The sequence below is a fragment of the Gobio gobio genome (genome assembly GCF_949357685.1).
Source record: "Gobio gobio genome assembly, chromosome: 3".
Taxonomy (NCBI): Eukaryota; Metazoa; Chordata; class Actinopteri; order Cypriniformes; family Gobionidae; genus Gobio; species Gobio gobio.
Genome location: NC_137099.1, coordinates 34,047,775 through 34,065,000, shown reverse-complemented (window position 1 = coordinate 34,065,000; position 17,226 = coordinate 34,047,775). Strand labels below are relative to the sequence as shown.

The window sequence follows — 17,226 nt, the reverse complement described above, 5'->3', positions numbered from 1 at the left end:
AATTCATTTTACAATATAACTGCTATATTCAGAAAAGGCATCACAGGAGCACAGATTCTGGGTAAGGGAAACAGTGTGTGTCTGTCTAGACTAGATAGGAAAGAGACAGAGAGGGGCCAAATTAAACAGGGCATAGTACTCCGGGACAAGATGGGGGAACTGAGAGGGTTGAGAGTATTTAAATAGTCAGTTAACAGAATTCTTATTTAGCTTTTAAAATCTGGATGTTCCTCTAGATAATGAATATTTAGGTTTAGGAAGTTTTCTCATGATAAAGACGGCCTCATCCACCTGCCTGTCGGTAGTAATCTGATTCATCTCATGTTATAAAATTTTTATTTATTTGACAATTGGTTGATAAATATTGATACTGACTCATAGGAAGAAATAATTTTTTATCTACATAGCGTTTAGTATCTTCAAACATTACTGAGAATTAACACTTATAAACCTTATATCTTCTGGTAATCACAACTAGATAGATAGCACAATAGAACCAAGTGAGAAAATGGAGACAGTTTCTACAAACACCTGAACATCAGTGACTAAAAATTTAAGAATGCTTCAAGCAACAAGGGTATTTTTTTTCAACAATCAGTGCAAGTTTTTTTATGTTTAAAATGTATGACTTAAACTTATAATTTAATATTTATAATATAATTTATTAATTGCAATATTTTTTGGGCCAAACAATAGTTTGATATTTCTGCTGTTTCCTAATTCTGTAACAAGCTGTTAATGACAAATTCCATTGTAACAACCTCATAAAGTGTGGAAACATTTTCATTATTGAGAAATGGTGTCACAAACTGTCAACATGTTCAATGAACTTTGAACACAAGTATCATTATTCCTGGACAATAGCTGTGTAAAAGTTCCAAAAATTTTGTTTAACAGACTGTTAGGTCTGTGCCTATACAGAAATTGACTATTGCAACCCTGAGAAATATTAACTAGAGCAAGCTGTAACCAGTTCTCTGCATCTCATGATAATAGGAGTTCAAAACTACTAATTGTTAAGATGGCAGATTTCATCTTGGCTTATGACAAAATTAGATGTCTATTCACTGTTTGCTTTTCGTCAGTCAAATCAATTCACTGTCAAGAAAATCTCTTGATCTCATCAATAAATCTTGAATTCCTCACTCCCCATGTTCTTGTTTGTAATTATTTACTAGCCACATAGTCCTCTAGACAGCTTGAACTGTACATTCCGCTGTTCAGCTCCCCTTTGACCTACAAAGTAGGAAACGAAAGCAACTTCATACTGATCACAAGAGGCCTGCTACGGTTACTTTGCAATAATCGATTGCATCTCACTTTTCTAAGAGTAGAGGGCAAATGAGCAGTTTTAGTTATTGTTAAGAAAAAAGTGTAACAGAAATGTGTTCCTTGCTATGTCAAATTCAGCTCTTTGAATTCTTCATCTCAGAATATAAATCAACCTATTATACTGAAAAACACAATAATCAAGAAAATCAAATGAACTATTTAAATAAAATATGCAATCAATCATGCAGAAACCTCAGTAACCGTGTTTTACTGTAAATTATAAGGTGACATTTTTTATAGCATTTTAAAGTAGTTATGTGCATTTTTAAATATAATTGTCATATATGGGTAACATGAATTAATTAATGATTAATTTACTATAAAGCAGTTAATTAATTTGATTAGTGCACTGTGTAGTTTAGACTGCTTTCAAGTACATCCAACTGCATCCACATGCAACCAACATCTTTACAGTTAATTGTACACAGTCATTTTTGAAATCAGATTATCAGTAAAACAAGCATTGAACAAGCGTGCAGATGTGCACGAATAGGAGAGTCATGCCAAATTAAACAACACCTTGTACTAGGAAAGGAGGAGGAGAACTAAAAGCCATACTGGTTAAAAACAGGACTGCTTGGTGCTAAGAGCATCCAGTCTGACTGACAGATGAAAATGAGGTGCTGTGTTTTTCTGTATCTGCTCCTGCAGGTGTTGGGAGGTTTAGGTGAGTTAAAGAATAATTATTTGATGGTACTCTGGTAAGACTAACATGTTAGTATTTGATTAACAATGGAAAAAGATATGCAGATTTTATACTTTGCATTGTTGAAATGTAAGTCCTCTGACATGCAACCATAGGCCTTCCTCTGTTTGAGCTCAGCTCTAAAGCAGACGATGCTCTACAGATGGCCCTCAATCAGATCAATGCACGTTATGCCAGGAATCACCTCTACAGAGTGTCCAAGGCGTCTGTGAAGAGGGTGAGTAGTAGCCTACACGCTATTACAATAACTTTTATTTCTGCATCTGGCAAAACTGGTGTAGGCTGACTATAGGATCTAATCAACTTGGGATTTGCACACTTAACCATGGGTCATCCTAAACCCCAGGTAAACGGAATTTTCAAAATCTTGCTCCACGTTTTACATTGCTCACAATTTACCCAGGGTTAACAATTATAATGAGCATAAATTGCCCACTGTTCCTAAACTCTGGGTTAATGTTCTTTACACTATAAAGGTAAGAATGAAATGGTCTCTTCAATTGAGTTGATCATTTGACATTTCCCCCCTCAAATGCTGAAACGTACTGTTTATGCAACATGAGGTGTTTCTGTGACTGGCACATGAATATGAGGCACATGATTGGGTTTCTAGTATCTAGTCATAACATTTTAACACCGCATCATTTCACACTGTACAAGTTTGGCACTACTGTGCTCCGGAGCAGGGTTTCATAACTGGGTAAAAAGCAATGCTAGCCCTACTACTAAATTACAAGTGTGAAACGTTCCTCAACTCAGGTTTAATGTCGGTATCTGAGTAGTACTCACTGCACAGTCAATTGACTTACAGCTCCTTCTCTCTCTCTCGAGGTTCAATGGGGTGGAGGTAGTCTGTAGGGTTACGGTGTGGTGGGTGTGGTTGGATATTCTAACTCCACCCATTAGGCCCAAATTATATTCGCTAGACATAACCTCCATCCATTTGTTCTGCAGTGAGCAGCTTCTCAGTGAAACGGCTTCTTGAGTGAGAAAAAAAAGTAGGGTGCGACTTGATTTTGTCCATTCGGATTTGATTGTACCGTTGGACGGTTGTGGTTCGCTAATGCTGTGATTTCATGTGAGTGACAGGTTGTCCCGCCCTCGCGCCAGTAAACATGACACCAAAGTTGCTGTAGGAAGAAAGGGAAGTTATTTTGATAAAACATTACGAGGGCACAGAAAAAAAGAAAGAAAAAAAAACTTGCACGGATAAATCACTTCTAATAAATGCTGCGATATTCCATAATAATAATAATAATAATAATAAAAAAATTGATTTCATGGTGACTTTAAAAGTGGGGTTTAGAAGGACAATAACCCAGGGTTACCTTAAGCACAGTGTGAAAAGCCTTAAGATTGAGGGATGGGTAGAAAAAGTACAACAAAATAAATAGTAAATATCAATAGCAGTCAATACTAGCTTTCCTATTGTCAGTGATTGTCCTGTGATAACTGATCATTTGCTTTTATTCATATTAAGATTGTTCCTCTGGGAATGGACACATTTGATCTGCATCTGAGGTTTGGCATTAGGGAGACAGAGTGCCAGAAGACCTCTGGGACCGACCCTCAGGGCTGCATGTACCGCAAAGGATTTTTTGTGGTAAGTTATCTTAAGGTCTTCATTCACATTAATATCATGTGACGATTGACATGATTACGGTCTGGGTTGGCCTATAGATAACTGGTGTTTGACACTTCAAGGCAGTCAGTGCTCTTATTTATATTGAGACTGTCTCTAATGGTGTAGTTAGAAAACTCAGTGCAATTGTACCAGGGCTGTGTACATTCAAGACTAAATTGACAGAGGTAATACAATCTTTCAATAAGCTCCCTATAGCTTCCTCGTGCACCAGTATATTGTGTACACGTATTCAGGCACTGGTAAGGACAGTAAAGGACACTGATGACTCTATTTCCAGCAACATGATAATGTTTTCATTGTAAAACTGGTATTTATGAACGACAGCAGAACTTATATCTTTCTGACCTTTTTTTATGTTAGTTAAAGTACATTATGATACTTTTGCTTGTTACATATACGTGAAACATAAATAAATTATAAATATTAGCTAGATTATGTTAATTGAGCCAGCTGTCAATAAAAGCTTTTCTTTGACTAACAAGAACGTTTTCAGATCTGAAACTTACAGGATATTTGTATAATGCGATGACCTTTTATATATCAAAAGCTCAAGGGAAAGTTGATTTCTCAATTCGTGACCCCTTTAAATTCCAATTCAGTGTTTGAATTTGAACTGTGGTAGAAAACCGGATGCACTATGTAAATAACTGTTGGGAGTGATTGTAATTTTCAATATAAATTACCCATCAATATCACTCACACACACACACACACACACGTTGTCTAGAAACATTAAATGATAAGAGAATGAAATAGCACCTATATTTGTATTTAATGTACAAATTGAATCATTTTATTTTATAGACCATAGAGAAATAACTATTTTGGAAGAATTATGAATTATGTACAAAATATTCACATATTTGACATTCTATTCAAAATGTCTATCTATAAAAGTCTATTGTTTTGCACTATTCATCAAGGTTTCCAGAAAAATATAAAGCAGCACAACTGTTTTAAATATTGATAACAATACATGACTCTTGAGCACCAAATCAGCAAATTCTTCCTTTGTGTGATTTTGTAAAAATGTGTATATCCACAATGCTTTGTAGTGACTGGACCGACTTTGCATAATGGTTTGTAAAATTAGCAGTATAATGCATTTCCCCCTTCATGAATCTTATTTGATTCCTGTCCATTCCCATGGTGTTTTAGTCGGAGGCAGGGTGCTATATCCGAGCACGAGTGACTCAGGAGCTTACTAACATCATCTCTCTCAGATGCACAAAAGCAGACAGCTCGAGCTCGGAGTCCAGTGAGGAGGTGAGTGTGAACATAAAGTGTTTCACCATGGGCTAGCATGAGTAGATAAGAGTCAGATTTTGAAGGGCTATGAAACCCTAAAACACATTTTTTTGAGTTGTTAACAGATATGTACAGGTTGCACATGATTGAAAACAATGATAGCACAAATGATGTTGTTTTTCTGAGCCATTTCAGTTTATAATGGAAGGTTGAACCAATGTCACTTAATGTTAAGTATTAAATAATTTGATGTATTAACCTGAAGTTGCTGAGAAGGGCAATATGAAATCATTTGACGATCATTTATTTCTACCAACAGGGGAGATTAGGATTATACTATGATTTAAATCATTTTGGGACTAGAGGTAAACAAATTTATGTAATCTTTCACACTTTCATATTAGGTGTATAAATATTGTAACCACAATGTTGATAATGCTCTTAACATATTTGTAGGCCGCACATATTCAACTTTACCACCAACCATAAATGTGGCACCACCAATTCACACGGGCCATCACGACAACAGGGAAGCCAACCATGTTCGTGGGGACCATTTCAGCAATCACCTGCCATATCACTGACCGGCAGAATGAAATCACATGAAGATTCTTCATTCAAATATTAAGGTGCTACAAATATAAAGCTAAATGAAAAGACTACTGTACTAGAGATTTTGCCACTGGCTACCCATAACTAGCTGTCACTAAAACATTTTTTGCTGATTATTATTTGCTGTATGAAAAGTATATATGAATAGATACCTGCTGGGATCAACCTCCCCAAGAAACCCAATGAAAAGAACAGAAGCATGGATATCAACATGTATAATTTCATTTTAAATTACACATTTTGCAGAGAGATACTGTATGCAGAGCATGATGTTCGTAGACCTTAAATGGATCAAGACCGGATACTGATAATAATTTAATATTAACTTCATTTAGTCACTTCTCAACAACCTGAAAAGTTTCATGACATTGTAAATACATTCAATAAACAAATTCTTCAAAAAGAAATGTGGACATGAGATAATATGCATACTTGTTTGTACATATGCCAAGAGCCATTATAGATTGGTGCCTACTGTAAGATTCTGAAGTTGCATTTCATGTCTGAATGGGGAAAATCAGCCAGAATCCTTTGACAGGTAAAACCAACAGGAAAATGTAACGTTTTAATGGCCCTTTTTTGTAAGGTGATAATATTTTTATAGGTTGTTTGATACGCATGTTCTAGAATCTTTTTAAGGCATGGCTGTATTCATGAGCCAATAATACAGGTTATAATACAGGATATAAGATAAATCTATGTGAATAATTATTGTGTGAATCAGTCACATGACTTCAAAGTCCATCTCTTCATAGGTGAACAATTTGTAAAAGTCAGCTTTGAATGTTCACCAGAGGAAGTAAGGAATAACAAGGAACAGCAAGGCAGTCGTTTGTTTTACCTAGACAAAGATACTGCAGCAAATGAGAATATCTACAATTTAAACAGGTCTAAAAAAAAGAAAAAAGCAAACATTCCACAGTCTTACAGATCTAGACATTGAGGCAACTCCCTGAACAACTCCTCCTTCATGTTACAATTTTGACAATTACAATTAAAACGCACTTAAAGTGGCTCAAAGAATAATAGTGATCCGAATAGATGCTAGATGTATCCACTGAGCACCGGATCTGCCACTTAATGATGAAAGTCGTGCCGTACTAATATACCAACCAAACACACAGTCTACATCAACCTATCCATCTAATACTCCTCAAACAACAATAACCATCCAATTATTTAAAAACAAAAAACAGTCTAAAATAACAAAATCTCTTCAGATTATTAAATAATCAATAATATAAAAAGAAATATAAAATATAAAATCAAAATTAAAAATCCCACCCGACCCCAACGTTCAAAACATTTGTCTTCCCAAAAATCAATAAGATACATTTTTTTTATGCAGTTTTGTCTTCCATGCAGTACTAAGGTGTTGAAGTGGAATCACTCAGTTGTTTGAAACTGGAACTGATGCAGTGTCACAAAGTCACAGTAAAGCTGAAACTTCTTGAGTCGTTTTGTACAGAATAAGCTGAGCATATAATCAACAACATGATGGCTTCCCCTCTACAACTCCATGAGTAAGACATGAAATTAGCAAGCAAGAGTGTCCGAGAAAAGTTGAAGCGGTCTCAGTTTGTTAGTTTGGTGCTGTGGTCCCGCTTGGGTGGGGCTGGAGGCGGCCCTTTCCGTAGCGTTGCATAGCCTGAGATATTCCCGGACATGAAACCACTCCCACTGTGCCTCTGTTGGTCATTCAGAAGCTCAGGGGGAGGTGGTGGCAAAGCCATGTCATCCATTGTGGCCACAGGGTCCACTTTGTCTCCCAAGACTCGTGAAGACTTGCGTTTCAGTGTCTTGTTAAGGTCCTGGAAGAAGTTGGGCTGCGTGGTGCCTTTGGGAGAAGATGGGGGAATGGAAGGTGGTGAGAGTGGTGGAGACTCTCTAATAGTGTTGTTACAACGGAGTGACACTGGAGGTTGTGACTTCTTCAGGGAACTCTTGCCCCAAGCAGGCTGGGGCTGAGGATTGACCACGGCTATTTTCGGAGACACACCATTTGGATCACCTGGAAGGGGTGGTGGTGGTGGAAGGTCAGACTCCATCGGGGGAGGAGGGAAGAATTCATTCTCTGGGGGTGGAGGGGATGGGAAGTCTGCAGTTGATTGGCGGTTTTGATTAAATTTGTTCTGCAAAGCCAAAGGAAGATTTGCCAGATTAAGTTTCCCTGGTTTAGGGGGTGCCCGTGGGCCTGTAGAAAATTCTTTGGAGGGTGAGATGCTGGAGGTTGATGTTGATGGAGATCCAGAACTGGGGTTAAACTTGCTCACCAAGTTCTTGCGGGACTCCTGGTACTCCACAGAGGCATTGTACTTCGCGCTGATGTTGCGTTGAGGAGTCGGTGGAGGTTTCTTGACACCTGCAGTAGAGCCAGAGGGGGACTTTCTGATAGGAGAGCCTGACATCGGAGGAGGAGGAGGGGGAGGAGGAGGAGTAGGACCTGGAGGAGGAGGTGGTGGTGGTGGTGGAGGTGGGGGAGAAGGGAAAGCAAGTGTACTCTCTGGTGGAGGTGGTGGAAACTCAGGTGACCGCTGTTGCTGCTGGCCTTGACCTACAGGCTGCCATTTCGGTTTAGCCTTCACTGCAGGTGGGGACTGAGGAGCTTTGTGACTCTCTGCTTGATTGGCCACTGCAGGAGATGCAACTGGAAACTGGCTAGCAAGCTGCTTAACCAGAGATGGCACTGATGAGGTTTGGCTGGCAATGGGCAGTGTCTTGGAGATGCTGTGCTGCTTGGGTAGTGTTGGTGGGGGTTGGTTCTTCAATGGTGCTGGAGTTGCAGGGGGAGGAGGAGGAGGAGGAGGGGGAGGTGGTGGTGGTGGTGGCGCTGGAGCTTGAGGTGATGGAGCTACTGGAAGAATGCCACATGAAGTTTTAGGCGCTGTTTGGGGTAGAAATCCACCAATGAATGTTTTGGGTAAAACTGTTGGTTGAATTGGCAGCTTTATTGGGCCTGGTGGAGGTGGAGGTGGTGGTGGTGGTGGTGGTGGATTTGGAGCTGAAGCAACATGCTGTTGAGGAGGGAGTGTAGGTGCAGGTGGTGGAGGTGGTGGTGGAGGAGGTGGTGGAGGTGGAGGAGAAGGGGTCTGATTGACTGGGGGCAATACATCCTGGGGTACATTGGGAAATTTGTGGGCAAGAACCTGCTTGAGTCCATTGATTTTGAATGGTGCCTTGACTGTTGAGGGTGGTGGAGGAGGGGGAAGGCCATTAGCTTGGATAGGGGGTGGAGGAGGTGGTAAAGGGTGTGACTGGATTGGCACTATGGGTGGAGGAGGTGGTAGAAGCTGTGACTGCATGGGCATTTTGGGAGGAGGAGGGGGTAGAGGCTGTGACATCATGGGCATTATAAGAGGAGGAGGGGGTAGAGGCTGTGACATCATGGGCATTATGAGAGGAGGAGGTGGTAGAGGCTGTGACATCATGGGCATTTTGAGAGGAGGTGGTGGTAGAGGCTGCGACTGCAGGGGCATTTTGGGAGGAGGAGGGGGTAGAGGCTGTGACATCATGGGCATTATAAGAGGAGGAGGTGGTAGAGGCTGTGACTGCATGGGCATTATGAGAGGAGGAGGTGGTAGAGGCTGTGACTGCATGGGCATTATGAGAGGAGGAGGTGGTAGAGGCTGTGACTGCATGGGCATTATGAGAGGAGGAGGGGGTAGAGGCTGTGACTGCATGGGCATTTTTGGAGGAGGAAGTGGTAGCGGCTGTGACATCATGGGCATTTTGGGTGGAGGAGGTGGTAGAGGCTGTGACGTCATGGGTATTATGGGAGGAGGAGGTGGTGGTGGAGGTGAGGGGGAAGGAGGTGAGGACTGTAAAACTGCTGCTGGGGCTGGAGGACCAAGCTTCAAAACAGCCATGGCTGATCCTGGTGGAGGCATTGAGGCAGGTGGAGGTGGAGGAGGAGGAGGTGGGATGTTAGCCCCTGGGGGAATATTGTTTGATTGTGGTTTGGATGCCGGTGCTACTGGTTGCACTTGCTGCTGGATTTGAGGCTGAGGTTTGTGGGGACTTATACCCTGAGAGGCATTCTGCAGGCGAGTGATAGTGCTGTATTTGGCAAACATGGTAGGAGTGGCATGGTGGGGAATACTGGTAATAGGAGGAGGTGGGGGAGGTGGTGGTGGAGGAGGAGGAGGAGGCGGCGGGGCTGGAGTTGCTTGGGGTGGTGCCTGTGGCACTGCCTGTGTAGGGGCTTGGTGGACACTCCCACGTGACTGTGGAATTGAATGCGGATGTGGCTGTTGCTGTAAGTGTAGATGCTGCTGTTGAGGCACATGATGAGAAGAATGGGTGCTATGGCTTGAATGGGTAGAACGGATTGATTCTGGTCTTGCCTGAACCAAAAAACAAACAAACAAACAACAAATAAAGTTGAATCAATAATATGTTATTTCTTAATTGAATTTCTTTCAAGCCTTTATTTCCCCCTCATATTTGTATCTCCCTAATCAAATACACTTTGATCATCACATCAGCTCATTGGTGTCACAAGAATTAGACATTCGGAATGCACAGTTTGGGGGGCACCTACAACTGGGTTTAAAACCACTGGCACACAAGAAAAAGTCACCCAAAAATGAAACTTTCACTTTTTCACATTTCAGCACTCACTTTCATGTTGTTACAAACCTGTATGACTTTTTGTTCTGTGGAACACAAATGGGGAAATTTAGATTTTTCATGCAGTTAAAAAGAATGGGGACTAAATATTTGAAGATTCAATAATGACCATAAGAGTGGTCCATACAACTTGCACTATATTCCAATTCTTCTTAAAGGGGTCATAGAATTAAATTTTTGTACAAGTTAATATGATTCTTTAGTGTCTAAATGAAAAGTTTGTAATATACTTTAATTAAAAATTCTCATTAGTATTGTAAGAAAACACTCATTTTACCTGGTCAAAACCAGCTCACTTTTCAGCAAGTCATTTCAGTGTATGTGACTTTAAATGATAATGAGCTTTGCTCACCCCGCCCCCTCTGCTCTGTGGGGCGTTCGGTTCGACCCCACACAACACACGTGGAGTGTTGCCTTGACAACAGTTGAGGGTATATTTTCGAGAAATAATGGCAATGGGAGTCTCTGAGGACACATCTGAGCAACCTTATCATTTTGAACCGGAGTCGGACCAGGAACAAGATGACGAACCCATCGAAGTTCGAACAAGACGTTTCTGAATGGTTGGTTAACGTCATGTCACTTTGATCTATCTTTGTACTGGCAGAGTAGCGTAGTGAGATACGAATGCTATGTGTTTACTGATGTATATGTTAGTTCATTTACAGATTGATGTTATAAGATTTTTTTTTGACATTACTTCTTAATCAGTAACAGACACCGTTATAAACCATGTACAAAAGTAAGCTTGGTGTAGTGTTGCCACGTTAACTTTATCACCCGAGTACACAGTTTGTAATAAAAAACATAACGCGTTGTTCATTATAAACGTGGGATTATGAATTATATTGAGAACGTCATTCACAGAAAGCATGCCGTAATGTAACTTACCCTGTAAACTTTAGCCTCATTCATCGTGAAGCGTGCAAGCGATTTGCAAAGATTAATATAAAGGTTAATAAAACGTTACACTCACATCTTCCTGAGGTGCAGCAGGAACACGATCCTTTTTTCAAGAGCAGCTTATTAGCAAAACCTGCTTTATACTGACGCTCATTTATAAAGCAGTCTGCTGAGAAATGATTCGCGCAAACATTGACGTTGATCGGGGGGAATATTCCCTTCTAAAACAAAACTCAGCACTGCAGCCACTGGGTCTTCAGCGGTTCGGATTTAGGAACATCAAAATGACTGCTGTGTTCGTTATTACACCCAAGAACACAACACCACAATCGCTTAAACGCCATTCTGCTCCAGAGTATCAACAATGGCGGACTGATGACAGCTCGCTCAGGGCGGGTCTGTGTTGAAACGCTGCTGTCAATCAACAATCGTAGGAGGGGCGTACACCGTATAACGTCACACGGTCAGACGGCTCGATTTGAGACAGGGGAAAATATATAAGGAGATTAAAAAAAACACTGGATGTATTTTTATCATTATAGGATGGTTGTGTACAGGCACTGCCAACACACATTTCCCTATAATCAACTTGTAAAAGTGCATGTACCATTCTATGACCCCTTTAAGCCATACAATAGCACTGTATGAAAAATGCAATTGACTGAAAACCTTAGTTTCTCATACAAAGCTATAAGTGTTCGATATCATTGATTGAATACATAATTGCATTAATTATTACATAATTTATTGTAACAGCATGGAGAAAAGTGACCAGCACAGTCTTCAGAATCCTTTTGTGTTCCACAATTGAAAGGAAGTCACACAGGTTTAAAAGTGAGTGACACAAAAAGAGTCAAGATGTATCTCTCCAGAACAGAAAGAGAAAGACGACAACTCACCTTTGTGCTCTCCTCTATTTGAGTCCCTCTTTTCCAGGCCTCAGAGAAGATTGAACTGACCACACTCTGGGAGCGGGCATGGGAGGACGAAGTGCCATCGGACATACCACTGTCTGTCTGGCTAGAGTGGTTTGACTGTGACTCTTTAAGCACAAACAGATTAAACATTAACAATAACCCATACACTTACAGTAATGCAAGTCAAATCACTATTATGCCATTAAAAGGGAAATACTCCAGAACTGCCATTGCCTATGATATTTCTAGTAATTTCAGTTGAAAAACATGACATTTTTTTAAATAAAGGATTAGTCAGTGATTAGGTCTAAGTTACTCACCAGGTATACTGACTGAGCTTGTTCCTGACTTGATGCTGGTGCTGGAGAGGGAAGACCAGTCATAGGCAGCTTCAGTGCGCTTCATGGCTTCCTGGTAGTTCACATACAACTGCTTCCCATACTGTGCATAAAAAAACAACATGCAGAGATTAAGTTTAAGAAATTTACAATATGAGCTCTGGCAACAAGTTATTTTTCAAATACAGAAGAATGTTAATGGTATAAATAATCTGGCATATTAACGTGTACTAGAAGAGCATGTTGTGAGGCCAGAGGACAAGAGGACAAGACAAGCTATCAGATTACCTTAGCAATACGAATCCCATTGACCCATTGGTGTAGAGTTCTGACATCATCACAGCACAGGTATTTGATATATTGTGACTTCTTCTGGATCTGAGGGTGCTGTGGGCACAATCAACAATGTTACCAAGACATTGAAGGGAACAATGGTTCAAGAAATTTCCTTTGGCTTGCTAATACTTATTAACCACTAGAGGGCAGCAACAAGGGTTTAAACAATGTGCGTAATACAAAGCCATCGGTTACACAATCACACAATGAGCTGTCCATACAGTTAGCGACTTCACGGCAAACCATCTTTTAAATTTTAAACCAAATTTAAACCTTTAAATGGGATCCCAGAAAGCCAACATTCCATTCCTGAATACTAAATAAATGTGTAAAATGGTAACACTTTAGATTAGGGAACACATGTTCACTATTAACTAGGAGTTTTCCCACAATTACTGCTTATTAGTGTTAGTGGTTATGTTTTGGTATGGGGTAGGGTGGGGATGTAGAATATGGTCATAATGGTCTTAATATGTGTTTTCTAGTTAATAGTAAATATGTGTTCCCTAATCTAAAGAATAGAATGGTTCAGGTATGACATCAGAACCTGGAAGACTAATTATCTGCTGGTTCCTTCATTTTTTTATGTGTAAAATAAATCCTATAGTAAACATTACTTGACTATAGTTTGACGTTTTGTTCTGCAATGTAAATTAAGCCCACATGTAGCGAAAATGTGAATTTTGAAACAGTTATTTTCATTTTTGAAAATGTTAATAAGTAACTAGATAAGGCAGTTTGGGGTATGAGGGTGTGCAGTGTATGTTGTAAAACAAAACATCAAAGTATCATCAAGTTATGTTTACCACAGGCTTGGATCATGGGTCAGTATGATCCGGTTTTAGAAAAGGTAACAAACAAAAGCACATCCATTTAAAGAAGCTTAAGGAAGACAAGCTATAACATCTCCCACACACACAACACACACCTTGAGGGCCAGGCAGTAGTCAGTGGGGGCCTTGTACTTGCTTCGGTAGTCCTGACCATAATAAACATTAACATGGTCCAACTGCAGGAAGCACACCAAATCCCTGGAAGCCTACAGCGTTCAAAATAAACATTAATATTGTTTTATATTTATTAGTCGCCTGTTGTTAATTTGGACAGTTTTTTTTCTGTATAGCTTACAGTGAAGGAAATGTAGATGATAAAAGCAAACATTTAGAAAAAATAATACTATATACTGCAGATACAACAAAGCAGAATCAAATATCCAGGAGCAAACCTTAACTGTCATGCCCTTAACTGTCACAAAATCTGCTACTAACACAAAACCAATGTTTAATTTGTATGCTTGTAACAGACTTGATCAAATAATGAGTAAATCATGTTTTAAATTTAAATTATATAAGACAAGACATGGGGGAGTGGATGTCAAAGTGGATGACAAACAGCACATGGTTTGTGTAGAGTATCTTCAGTGAATCCATAAACAGGAAATTCCACTCAAGAGTTCATTAGGTTCTATGTTCATTTAAAGAGAACATGACACCAAATCATATGATAAAACAAAAATAAACACACACAATAACACTGACCTTGGCTTTGCCTTTCGGCACAAAGTAGATGCCAGATGCCCTCAGCAGAAAGTATCGCTTCTTCCAAGACTTTTTACCATCCTCCTTCAACCACAGTACTCCCTCAATTTCAGGAACAGACACAGAGCTTCCACAAAAACATTCCTTCAAGACATACAGATACAAAAATATCATTAAGAATTCTAAAAACATGTTATCTCGACAGATGTAAACTCTGTCAGCCATGACAATAATCACTTCCAAATTAACATCACAGTGATTCATCTGTGAGGTTCAGGTTTTGGGTCACATTCACTAACTGCACATGTATGTACATATTTGCATGTTCGGATATTTTGTACAAAGCAGTTGCATTATAACTATATTTTTAGCTGTTTTTAGCCATAGTACTATGAAGTTAAACTATAATTTGTGTCATAATGTATGTTTCACCTCCAGCAAAGCCTCCTTGTTTCTGTCTGCCATCTCAGAGGTCTCCTTCCTCCCAAGCAAATAGTTCTTAGACACAGAACATGCAACAAGTGAGCCAGGGTGACGGAATAAAAAAGCTCCAGTACACACAATCGTAAATCAGTACTATAACTTTAAGCCTAACTTTAGGTAAGAATGTGTACATATACACTATTGTTCAAAAGTTTAGGTTTGGTAAGATTAATTTATGTTTTTGAAAGAAGTAAATGCACACCAAGGCTGCATTTATTAGTTAAAAAATACAGTAAAAGAGTAATATTGTACAAATATTACAATTTAAAATATTAAATTACTATTTTAAAATGTAATTTATTCTTGTCATGACAAAGCTGAATTCGAACAAACTAGCAGCCATTACTCCAGTCTTCAGTGTCACATGATCCTCCAGAAATCATTCTAATATGTGTGGCGCTTAATAAACATTTCTTATGGTTATCAATGTTGAAAACATTTGTGTGAAAAAAAATCTGGATTCTTTGATAAATAGAAAGTTGAAAAGACTCTTTTTGGTAACTTTACAAATGTCTTTACTGTCACTTTTTTATCCTTGCTGAATAAAAGCATATATTTATATTTATAAGTGTGATAATAAGTGTCCTATGTTCATTTCTCTGATTAAAGGAAACATTTCAATCCCTAATGTTTAATCAGATTTTTTTTCTGCATATGTAACAAACAAAAGAGCTTTACCTGTGGGTTTTTGAAAAGTGCATACTTTTCAATCCGCTCAATAAACATCATTTTATTCTGACTGTCTCTGGTCCAGTTGAGCAAGTTCTCCACAAGGTTCTCATGGTCTTCAAAAATTCTCTCTGAGGAAAAGACAGAAAGAAAGAGTGAGTTGAGAGTGATACAGTACATAATTATCTACATGTTGTCCCTCAGGTTCACAGGTCATCTAAGCATGTGCTAGCATCCTCACCCATCTGTAGCTCAGGGATGGCCTCGACCAGGGCCCAGTCTGGACTGTAACCGCAGTGAGATTTATCCAGCAGACTATCCAGCACCTGCCTGACTGTCTGCCTCTCGTCCACCATCATGGTCTTTGAGCTCTCATCTGACATGTGTACACGTATCACCAGCTGATGAAAAAGATTAAAAGCCCAGTCTGGTTAATTCAAGTCCATTTAATATTGATATGTACATATACAGCTATATTACACATACATTTTCATAGTAAGCCACATTTCACAGATTATACACTAGATCGAGTCAAACGTTTAGACATACTTGACTGAATTTATGCTTCGCATGAGTTTAAAAACCTTTTTATCTAAAGGCATATGTTTAAATGCTTGACATTAGCGCTGTAGAAAAATATACGTTATGCCTACTTGAATTTATTTACAAACATAAATGACAGTTTAATAAATGCTTTTGAAATGGATGAATTGGACTGGATAGTGGAAGAAAAGCATAGCTTCAACTATGAGAGACAGAATGAGAAAAAAAGTTATTTGCAAATGATTGTGGAAAACAAGTATTTGGTCACCTACAAAAAAAGCTAAATTTCTGGCTCTCACAGACCTATAACTTCTTCTTTAAGAGGCTCCTCTGTCCTCCACTCATTACCTGTATTAATGGGACCTGTTTGTACACGTTATCAGTATAAAAGACACCTGTCCACAACCTCAAACAGTCAGACTCCAAACTCCACTATGGCCAAGACCAAAGAGCTGTCAAAGGACACCAGAAACAAAATTGTAGACCTGCACCAGGCTGGGAAGACTGAATCTGCAAAAGGTAAGCAGCTTGGTGTGAAGAAATCAACTGTGAGAGCAATTATTAGAAAATGGAAGACATACAAGACCACTGATAATCTCCCTCGATCTGGGGCTCCACGATCTGATAACAATCTCACCCCGTGGGGTCAAATTGATCAAAAGAACGGTGAGCAAAAATCCCAGAACCACACGGGGGGACCTAGTGAATGACCTGCAGAGAGCTGGGACCAAAGTAACAAAGGCTACCATCAGTAACACACTACGCCACCAGGGACTCTAATCCTGCAGTGCCAGACGTGTCCAATGCTTAAGCCAGTACATGTCATTTGGTCAGATGAAACCAAAATATAACTTTTTGGTAATAACTCACTTGTCGTGTTTGGAGGAGAAAGAATGCTGAGTTGCATCCAAAGAACACCATACCTACTGTGAAGCATGGGGGTGGAAACATCATGCTTTGGGGCTGTTTTTCTGTAAAGGGACCAGGATGACTGATCCGTGTAAAGTAAAGACTGAATGGGGCCATGTATCGTGAGATTTTGAGTAAATACCTCCTTCCATCAGCAGGGGCATTGAAGATGAAACGTGGCTGTGTCTTTCAGCATGACAATGATCCCAAACACACCGGCCGGGCAACAAGGGAGTAGCTTCGTAAAAGAAGCATTTCAAGGTCCTGGAGTGGCCTAGCCAGTCTCCAGATCTCAACCCCATAGAAAATCTTTGGAGGGAGTTGAAAATCTGTGTTGCCCAGCGACAGCCCCAAAACATCACTGCTCTAGAGGAGATCTGCATGGAGGAAAGGGCCAAACTACCAGCAACAGTGTGTA

The 17,226-nt window shown here is 39.6% G+C and overlaps 2 protein-coding genes across 5 annotated transcripts in view; one reads left to right on the top strand and one right to left on the bottom strand.

Moving 5' to 3' along the window:
- Positions 1-1,886: 1,886 nt before the first annotated feature.
- Positions 1,887-5,941, top strand: spp2 (secreted phosphoprotein 2). The gene is made up of 6 exons (XM_079812909.1): positions 1,887-1,999; positions 2,134-2,255; positions 3,519-3,641; positions 4,842-4,949; positions 5,251-5,296; positions 5,388-5,941. The coding sequence occupies exons 1-6, from the start codon at positions 1,942-1,944 to the stop codon at positions 5,513-5,515; spliced, it is 585 nt and encodes a 194-aa protein (XP_079669035.1). The 5' UTR covers positions 1,887-1,941; the 3' UTR covers positions 5,516-5,941.
- The window catches only part of raph1b (Ras association (RalGDS/AF-6) and pleckstrin homology domains 1b), a 62,317-nt gene continuing 50,838 nt past the window's right edge, over positions 5,748-17,226 (bottom strand). For 3 of the 4 annotated variants that reach the window (XM_079812905.1, XM_079812907.1, XM_079812906.1), the window contains 9 exons: positions 15,598-15,757; positions 15,366-15,487; positions 14,637-14,702; positions 14,205-14,348; positions 13,595-13,705; positions 12,619-12,717; positions 12,313-12,433; positions 11,975-12,117; positions 5,748-9,886 (listed from right to left, as the gene is read on the bottom strand). In XM_079812905.1, the coding sequence (XP_079669031.1) occupies positions 7,118-9,886; positions 11,975-12,117; positions 12,313-12,433; positions 12,619-12,717; positions 13,595-13,705; positions 14,205-14,348; positions 14,637-14,702; positions 15,366-15,487; positions 15,598-15,757 (3,735 nt within the window). In that variant the 3' untranslated portion in view covers positions 5,748-7,117. The remainder of the gene's footprint in view (positions 9,887-11,974; positions 12,118-12,312; positions 12,434-12,618; positions 12,718-13,594; positions 13,706-14,204; positions 14,349-14,636; positions 14,703-15,365; positions 15,488-15,597; positions 15,758-17,226) is intronic. The other variant, XM_079812908.1, reaches the window with a different exon arrangement.

Coding starts and splice junctions, on each gene's coding strand:
- spp2 (XM_079812909.1), top strand. CDS start 1,942: ATGAAAATGAGGTGCTGTGTTTTTCTGTATCTGCTCCTGCAGGTGTTG. Junction 3,642..4,841: donor ACCGCAAAGGATTTTTTGTG/GTAAGTTATCTT, acceptor ATGGTGTTTTAG/TCGGAGGCAGGGTGCTATAT. Junction 4,950..5,250: donor GCTCGGAGTCCAGTGAGGAG/GTGAGTGTGAAC, acceptor TTCTACCAACAG/GGGAGATTAGGATTATACTA.